The sequence below is a fragment of the Excalfactoria chinensis genome, chromosome 3 (genome assembly GCF_039878825.1).
Source record: "Excalfactoria chinensis isolate bCotChi1 chromosome 3, bCotChi1.hap2, whole genome shotgun sequence".
In the NCBI taxonomy this organism is placed as follows: Eukaryota; Metazoa; Chordata; class Aves; order Galliformes; family Phasianidae; genus Excalfactoria; species Excalfactoria chinensis.
In genome coordinates, this window is record NC_092827.1 from 73,492,131 (window position 1) to 73,501,149 (window position 9,019).

At 39.4% G+C, this 9,019-nt stretch overlaps 1 protein-coding gene across 1 annotated transcript in view; it reads left to right on the forward strand.

Moving 5' to 3' along the window:
- Positions 1-7,147, forward strand: part of PRKD3 (protein kinase D3) — a 39,791-nt gene extending 32,644 nt beyond the window's left edge. Inside the window, exons 14-19 of the mRNA XM_072332982.1 lie at positions 2,666-2,772; positions 3,354-3,515; positions 3,974-4,072; positions 4,287-4,554; positions 5,506-5,591; positions 6,359-7,147. Of these exons, the coding sequence (XP_072189083.1) occupies positions 2,666-2,772; positions 3,354-3,515; positions 3,974-4,072; positions 4,287-4,554; positions 5,506-5,591; positions 6,359-6,532 (896 nt within the window). The 3' untranslated portion in view covers positions 6,533-7,147. The remainder of the gene's footprint in view (positions 1-2,665; positions 2,773-3,353; positions 3,516-3,973; positions 4,073-4,286; positions 4,555-5,505; positions 5,592-6,358) is intronic.
- Positions 7,148-9,019: the final 1,872 nt, after the last annotated feature.

A 9,019-nucleotide genomic window follows, 5' to 3' on the forward strand; every position in this document is an offset into this window, starting at 1 on the left:
TATTTGCTTAGCTGTATCAAGAATATCTTGACGAAATTGATCTCGTTAAAAGTTTTGTGTGGACAGCTGTGGTATAGCATCTTGGAAAAGTACATGTTTTAGTTTGCGCTTTAACAGTACTTTATTCAGATGATTTCACTACCAATTTTTGTCAGCAGAATAAAATGGAGGAATTCTTTCTGAAGTCTCAGCTTTAGTCTTGAGATGCAGTTATATCACTTTTTTATTTAAAAGCTTCCATTGCAATGTATAACTTATTTATACTATTTAATTACAAAAAGAACTGTTTGAAATACGTCATGAACTGATGCCCTATTATTTTTTTAACTTATTTCTTATAAATCCCATGTAACATATCTCGAATGTTGAGAAAGACATGGACCATAGATCTGGAAAGGAAGAAAAAAGCTATCTAATGATTTAAAATTGGGAACCTTCCTGCTTCTGTCATATTGTCTCTAGTCTGGAAATTCCACAGCTGTCATTCTTCTGTCTGCCAATATTGTGGTTAAATACTTCTCTCTGTTACTTCAGCACCATCTGATGGAATCTTAGTTTGATAATCTGGTTTATATCAATGATGCTTGAGAGGCTCCCTTGTCTCCACCCCAAGATTTCATAAAGCATATCATGAATTGAATTGCGCTTCTTTTCTTATGAACAGAATGTACATAAGTACAGACAGTAGTTATGTTTAGATTTTACTTTTAAATATAATCCCCTAAACTACTAAACTACTTTTTAGCTAAACCTCAGGTGGGTATTTTTTCATTTACATAATAAATGCTTATAAAAGGCTTTGATCGTATCCAGTCTTCTCACCTATTGATGTCTTCAAGCATGTAAGGCATGCATGTGTAGTTTCTTAGGATAAAATCACGAGCTGAATGCACAGAAGTAATGTAATTTTCTTTTGTTGGCTGTGCATGCTGCCTAATTGATGCTGGTGTTTTTCAATGACTTAAGCCCTGGCCAGCAGCACTGACTGCAGAGCAGCAGGTGAGGCTGTCAGGTTCAGTAGTAAGCTGTAGCTGGACTCTGCATAGCCCGGTCTCTAGCTGTGATAGTAAGTAGAATCCTCTGTGTTGCTTTGTGCTATAGCTGCATGTGTCACGCCTGCTTCTAAAATAGCTTCCAGACCTCACATGGAGCAGATAATTACTTTCTTTTTCTTTGGCTTGGACTCACTTTACCTGTATCAGTTTAATATTAAATGTTCTAAATTATCCATGTCTTTCAGTCTGTCCTCCCTCTAACCTCTCTGATTTGAGCGTGAGAGAAAACAGATTTAGAAGTTAGGGGAAACCTGGGTAAGCTGCCCTCTTAGCCCTTGAAATGTCCTGTCTATGCAGGATGCTTCACACAGCTGGTGCAGGCTGCAGCAAGGATTAATACTGGCATCATCAGCACTTTTTTTTCTTTTTTCTTTTTTTTTTCTAAATTAGAAATTTCTGGGCTTTTTGGTGATAGCCATTTACCTCATGGGTGTTAGCCTTTATGGCACATAGTTCTCCCAGTTCTGCAGACTGTTAGATGTAACTTCCTGAGCACATGGAGCCCATAAAAGTGTCTTCTGAAACCTCTAGAGAAGACATCATTTATCTTCCTTCACAGTTGTCTTGAATGTTGTTTTGTTTGTTAGTTTCTCTTTTGTGTTCTTTGTATGTTTTTTATACAAGAATAGAGGCAAGGTTGTGAAGTAGGTAACACATGCTAATGCAGGAGTCCTTTGTACAAGGCACAACTCCATGTAATACTTCCAACATAGAATCACAGAATCATTTGAGTTGGAAGGGGCCCTTATAGGCCATCTAGTCCAACTTTCCTGCAATGAACAGGGATGCCTACAGCTACATCAGGTTGCCCAGAGCCTGCTCCATCCTGATCCTGAATAACTCCAAGGATGAGGCATCCACCACCTCTGGGTAACCTGTGCCAGTGCCTCACCATCCTTACTGTAAAAAACTTCTTCCTTATGTCCAGTCTAAATCTCTCCTCTTTTTGGTTGAAACCATTTCCCCTTGTCCAGTCACATCAGACCCTTCTAGACAGTCTGTCTCCTTCCTTCTTATAGCCCATGTTTAGATATTGAAGGGCCACTGTCAGGTCTCCCTGGAGCCTTCTCATCTCCAGGCTGAACAGCTCCAGCTCTCTCAGCCTGTCCTCATAGTGGAGGTGTTCAATCCCTTGGATCTTTTCTGTGGCTCTCCTCTGGACCTGCTCCAACAGGACCACGTCTCTCCTGTACTGAGGACTTCACATCTGAAGTGCAGAGCAGAGAGGCAGGATCACCTCCATTGACCATACTTCTTTTAATGCAGCCCGGGATATGGTTGGCTTTCTGGGCAGTGAGGGCACTTAGTTGGCTCATGTCCAGCTTCCCATCCACCAGTAGTGGGTCCACAAGTCCTTTTCAGCAGGGCCAATGTCAACATGCATACCTAAGAGCAGTGTAGCAAATGGTTTAAACTTATCTACAACCATCCTATTGAGGTTGGTCACTTCTGGTTACTCATATGCCAGCTGCAGTTTTAAACACAAATAGAGTGATATTGTAGATTTGTATAGAATATAACTGTTTCTCCAAAAAGAGATTTCTGCTGTAGTTTTCTGTAGCTATGAATTGCTTGTGCCTCTTGATATTTGATGTTGATTTTCTGTTCAGGGAAACATAGGAAGACCGGAAGAGATGTAGCTATCAAAGTCATTGACAAGATGAGGTTTCCAACCAAGCAGGAAAGTCAGCTTCGTAATGAAGTTGCCATTCTCCAGGTACAAAGTTATTTTTGTATGGTGTCTGAGTTTTCCTCAATTAAGCCATTGATAACGTTGTAATGTCTGTAAGTGCTCTGGACTGACGTCTAAATCTGTGCATGTGATTTTTTGAATCTTTCTGTAGGAAGGAATCTTGTAAGTAGAATTGCCAAGTGTTTGATAGTGCTGGTAACTTGAGGGTAGTATCTGCTGCAATAGGAGATGCGCTGAGGACCTGTACTTTGGTCACCTGTCTCCTTCAGCCAGCTGGAAATTGTAGTATTTTAGGTTGTCTTTCATTATTGGCTCCCCTGTCTGGATGGTGATTTTGCACGTTCTGTACTCAAGCTACTGAGCATATCAACTGTAAAATAATTATGGATAATTTGTGCTTAAAAAATAGCCTTAATAGTGATAGTTTGTGTATTCCATGGATTATCATGTATGTTTCAAACTAATTTCTTGTCTCTTACATGTTTGTTTTTCATTTCTAACTCTCTGCTTAACTACTCTCTGGTTTGTACTACAACATCTCTGTGTAGTTCGGGATGTTTCATGCTGTTTTATTTTAGAGATGTACTTCTATTGCTTTATTTTAGAATTTGCATCACCCTGGCATTGTGAATCTGGAATGTATGTTTGAAACCCCAGAACGGGTCTTCGTTGTGATGGAAAAGCTGCATGGTGATATGCTAGAGATGATTCTTTCCAGTGAGAAAAGTCGACTTCCAGAACGAATAACCAAGTTCATGGTCACTCAGGTTAGCATTCGGTCTCTCTCCTTGAGAGGAAAGGCTAGAGTTGTCTTTGATAATTAGGTGAGAATGGAGTCTGGAGAAGGGTTTCTTCTGTGTTCTTATGAGAGGCAGCACAAGGAGTTGTGTATCTAATGGCAGTCAAATAGACATAGAAATAATTCTGAATATTTTTCTGATCCTTCTTTCAGAGGACTTAACGTTGTGGATATCCAAAGATGTTACAGCAAAACAATGAATGTTCAAAAAGGTGGAGTTTAAAAAAAGTCCAGGTTTTGGACAGGTCAAACATCATCACAAAAGCGTTGGTTCCAGCCTATGGACTGTAATGCTTGTAATGCTTGTACATTGCATAGGAATTCTTCAAGGCTGCATTGAAACAAATTATTGTTCTGCTTAGTGTGTGGCTTTTGATGCTGTTGATCTATTTAAATAGCTATGAAAATTTTCTTTTGTTCCTGTAGATACTTGTTGCTTTGAGGAATTTACACTTCAAGAATATTGTGCACTGTGATTTAAAACCAGAAAATGTACTACTAGCATCAGCAGAGCCATTCCCTCAAGTAAGTAGAGACTAAGAAATACTCATTATTTCCTCACTTTGTGTTTTTTTTTGTTGGGTTTTTTTTGGGGTGTGTGTGTGTCTGTCTCTCTTTTGGTGCATACAATATTTAAACGATGACAGGAATTGAACCAAGTACCACCCTGGTTTTGAACAGTAGTACACTTGGGAGATCAGCCAGAGATTTCTCAGATTAAAATACATTTCTTTTGCAGGTGAAGCTGTGTGATTTTGGCTTTGCCCGGATCATTGGTGAAAAATCTTTCAGGCGCTCTGTGGTGGGGACACCTGCTTATCTTGCCCCTGAAGTGCTCAGGAGTAAAGGTTACAACCGCTCTCTAGACATGTGGTCAGTTGGAGTTATTGTCTATGTGAGCCTTAGTGGTACATTCCCATTTAACGAAGATGAGGATATAAATGATCAGATTCAAAATGCAGCATTTATGTACCCACCAAATCCTTGGAAGGAAATCTCTAGTGAAGGTAAAGAAACGAACTTTCTTTATTAGAACATCTTTTTGCGTAGATAGTGCATCTAAATGCTTAAACCACAGGGTTCACTGAGAGAGCAGTGCAAAAATCCGGAGTAGTTTGGGTTTTGTAGGCGATGCCAAAATGGCTACATGTGAGGTGGTGTAGACATGGGAAATGTGAAATGTTAAATACGGTGTCCAGGATCACTTTCAGAAAAGAAGGAGCCAGTAGATTTAGTGGGAAAAGTTGATGCAGTGACTTGATTGAATTCATATGGAGTGGGATAGATAACCCCAAACTTCTCAAAAGTCTCAATGAAGTTAGATCTTGTCTAAGCATTTGCTGAATGTCATAAAACGTATATTATCTAAACTATGATATTATAATGATATAATTACATAAATGGTTCAAAGTTGGATATGCAATTTTGTTTTTGTTCATTGGTAAGCAAAGCAAAACCTGGATCTGTATTATTCAGATCCGAACCATCTGGAAATTTATAAGGTTGATCTTCAGAGCTTTCAAATGCCAACTTTGATCATCTAGTCCTGTTTATACAATTAACATACAGACATGATTATAAGATTAACAGACAGGTAGGTGTGAAAGGACACATCAGACGTTACACAAAGAGTGGAAGTACCTTTGTCATGTTGGAATGCAGGATTATGCTCAAGCTTTATTTAAACACTTCTGAAAATTAGTGAAATTTTAACAGATAATAAAGCTTTTTTTTTTTGTTTCTGTCAAAGGAAAAAAAGAAAAAGCAATGATAAAAACAAACTTCGCCATGCCTGTTTTGTAGCCTAATTTAATATAAGCAAAGCTACGTACAAAATTCAGGGGCTTGATTCACTTTAGAAGAGTTCGGTAGTGTACGCACAGTTCGCTTCTGCTGCAGCATGTGAAAGATGTGATTAGTATTTAAACAGTGCTTTTTTTTCTGTTTCTCATTGTTAGCCATTGATTTGATAAACAATTTGCTTCAAGTCAAGATGAGGAAACGTTTCAGCGTTGACAAATCCCTTAGTCACCCGTGGTTACAGGTAAAATGATGTGCCTTCATCCCTATGCTTATAATGGGCAAATAACAATTGTTTGCATGCAATCCTTCAAAAGCTTAGTAAAACTACTACTGGTAATGCTTATGAACAAGCACTCATGGAGTATTTCTGGTTCTGGCTTAATATTTTATGTGCTTCATTACTCTGCCCATTTCTTGACGGCTTTCACTCCACAGGAAAAATTATTCACGCCTCTCCCTTTCCTTCTTATTCACTGCCTGATGCTAACACAGAGTTCCACTTTTCTGTTGCTTCTGGATACAGGCAGCAATGAATGCATGGAGGCTCACTGAAAACAGCACAGGCACACATTGTTCAGTGCTAAAGATGGCTCACAAACTGGTGTGTGCTGTAGTTTGTAGCCATTTTAGAAGAGAATTGTTTGAAATACTTAAAAGACATTGTACAGCTTAGCATGCGTTAAGGGGAAGATTCAATTAAACAAAAGGACAAACAGTTCTGGAAAGAGTGTCACTTTATGTATGTATACATATATATACTAGTACCATTAGTTTTATAATAAAACTCTCTTCTCTGTCTTCTAGCAGTTTTCATGATTTCTAATGCTACGGCCTTGGGAACTAGCCTGCTTAATTTTGAACTCTTCTTTTTGTTGTACTCTGTTTTTAAACAGCTCCTGTTGGTTTTATCTTGTTATTTGTATTAAAAGAGACAAATTGACAACTTTGTCTTCGGAAATACAGGGCTGCTGTTTCTTGAACTGCTTCATTAACTCCTCTTCTCTGTAGGATTATCAGACTTGGCTTGACCTCAGAGAGTTTGAAACACGCATTGGAGAGCGTTACATCACCCATGAGAGTGATGATGCACGCTGGAAGGAACATGCGTATGAACACAACCTTGAATACCCCCAGCATTTTATTATGGCTCCGAATCCAGATGACATGGAAGAGGACCCTTGATTTATTCATATTGCTAAACTGCGGCAAAGCCTGACACTCCAGACAGAAACTGAAGATAAGTTTTGGAACAATTGTCGCTCTTTCTGAATGCTTTACATGTAGTTCAGCGTACAGAGCCTCAGAGGATCCTGTTGTTGATGTGGGGATAGACTGTCACCCGACAAGCTTTTCTCCATCTCTCATCTAAACTATGAATAGTTATTGGACAGTGGGATAAGCCCCATTGGGTAACACTGCACCCAGCTGTATGGCTACAAAGCCATTTCTGAAGTGTGATGTGTACAGATGGAATGCTTTTGCGTTTTTCAAGGTTTCCATTTTTTTTTTTTGTAGCCTACACAGTAAGACTTTTGTTATGGTTTTCTAATCCCTATTTATCCCTATTTACTAGGCCATAGAGGACTGTTTTTTGTTACTTAGATACATCTCCTGTTTCTTAGACTGTGCATTGTGAAAAGAGATTGTAAAAGGCTATCAGTGCAGAATACCTTGGCTAGTAGAAAAAACATGGCGGCTCAAGGTTGAATATGGCTTCATAGATGAAGGAGTAATTTGCTGCTGTTAAGACAGTTGGGTGTGTCTTTCTTTGCCCTAACTGAACTTTTTCCAGATACCAAAAAACAACAAAAAAAAAAAGAGAAAAATGTGCAACTTCTTACATTCCTCTTGAAATGCTGGCTGACAATCTGAAAAGACGACAATCAGAGCTGTGCTCATCCTGTATTCTGTCTGTTAGAACAGAGCAATAAGCCACAGTACTGTGTTGCTATGCAAGGCTGGTGCGTGCCATTGTTACGCCCCAAAGGCACTTTGCCTTAAAACTACATCAGTAGTGCAGAGAGCACACAAGACTTGATGTAGCTTATCCTTTCTCTCTGGAAAAAGTTTATAGCAGAAAGGTTTGGAAAAATAGGGAAAAACATACGCAGCTTTCTTCTGTTGTTTGGAATAACAACATTTTTAAATTTTCTAGTATTTTTCTACTTTTATAAGGTTCCCTCAACTAACATCAGGAATAGTTTGTAGCTTGCTAGCTTGTGTCTTTATTCTGTTCCATACTTGGGTGTGTCAAAATCACCTGTTGCTTCCACCAGGGCAGCTAGACTGGAGGAGAAAGGGCTTTGCCTTCCTTCCAACCTTTACCTGCAGCCTTTCCTGTCCCCGTTGTGCTCAGAACTGTTTTGAGTTGAACGGAGAGTCCAAAACCAACCCGTAATTCAGTTTCTTCTGCAGATGTCTCAGTTGATGGATTCCCAACTATTTACTGGACTTTTGCACAAGAGAGGAAGCAGCAACATTCTTTGGAAATGATTCCCTAGGAGCATAGTTAAAATTCACTGTATTTCAGGGAAGTTGGAGACCTTGAGTGCTAAAGGCAGATGGAAGAGGGTTTTTTCTCCTCACCTATTAAAAAAAGTGGAAGATTTCCTTTTGTGTGGATCAGCTGCGTTGTGCTGCTGGAAGGTGCTGGGTGGCTCTACACATCCCTGATATGCCAACGCAACTTAACATAATACTTAACATAGACTTGAACTGCAGAGGTGGGGGGATGCTTTGAAGTAACTCCTTCTCTCCTACAAAATATTTTTTTCAATGTATATAGAGAGAAATTTTTCTTTTCCTCCTCGTGTTGTTCAGGTAAGGAAACAGGTGAGCAGATGTCTCCTAAGATGATAGATAATCACAGAATTTTGCAGTGACAGTAAACTGGTAATAAGGTCAGTGGCAGCTGCAGAAGTATATATGTGGGCCAGCTTGGGTTCTAAATGTCCCTTTACTTTTCCAGTTGCCCTTAGTGTATCTGCTGTTGTTTTACAGGTGTCTAAGTAAATTAAAGCTGAAGTCTGGCTTCCCTGTTAAAATACACCTAACTTTGCAGAAAAATCATGATTGAATCTGCACGGCTGTTTGCTACAGCCACCAGTAAGGAGAGCATTTCTGCCCTTCCTACTATCTCACATCCTTTCTCCTAGCATGTTATTCTCAGGTTTGCGCAGGGATGTGCCTGATGGGAGTCTGTGCCTCTCCTGCACCAGGGCAGGTCATTCTTTCACTTTTATACTGTCAAAGCAGTGTAATGGAATTTGAGAGGGGCAGAATTTGACCCTTAACCTTGTCCTCCTGCTTAGGTGAGGTTTTGGAACCGATTCTTCTCCAAGAGGCATCCAACTGACCAAGTTTCAATGAAGCTGTTGCCACTTTCCATTCCAGCTGTCATAGTATAAATACAGTCTGGTTTTAAGCTTCAGATTTTAAACTTGAGTTGTCACTGTCTGTTGTTTTTTGTTTTTAAAGGGAGAAAAGAAGTCAGCTCGGTTGCTTGAAAAGCACAACACAAGAGAGAAAAGGGTTACAGTAAGAACTAAGGCCTGACTGCTGCCTCTCCCCATGAGGTCTGCTTTGTGCTGCAACAAAAAGTATTGTATTAGCTATTTATTCTTAACTTGTATTGGAAAGAATGCTATTAGCCTTTGGAGTGGTTTGCCT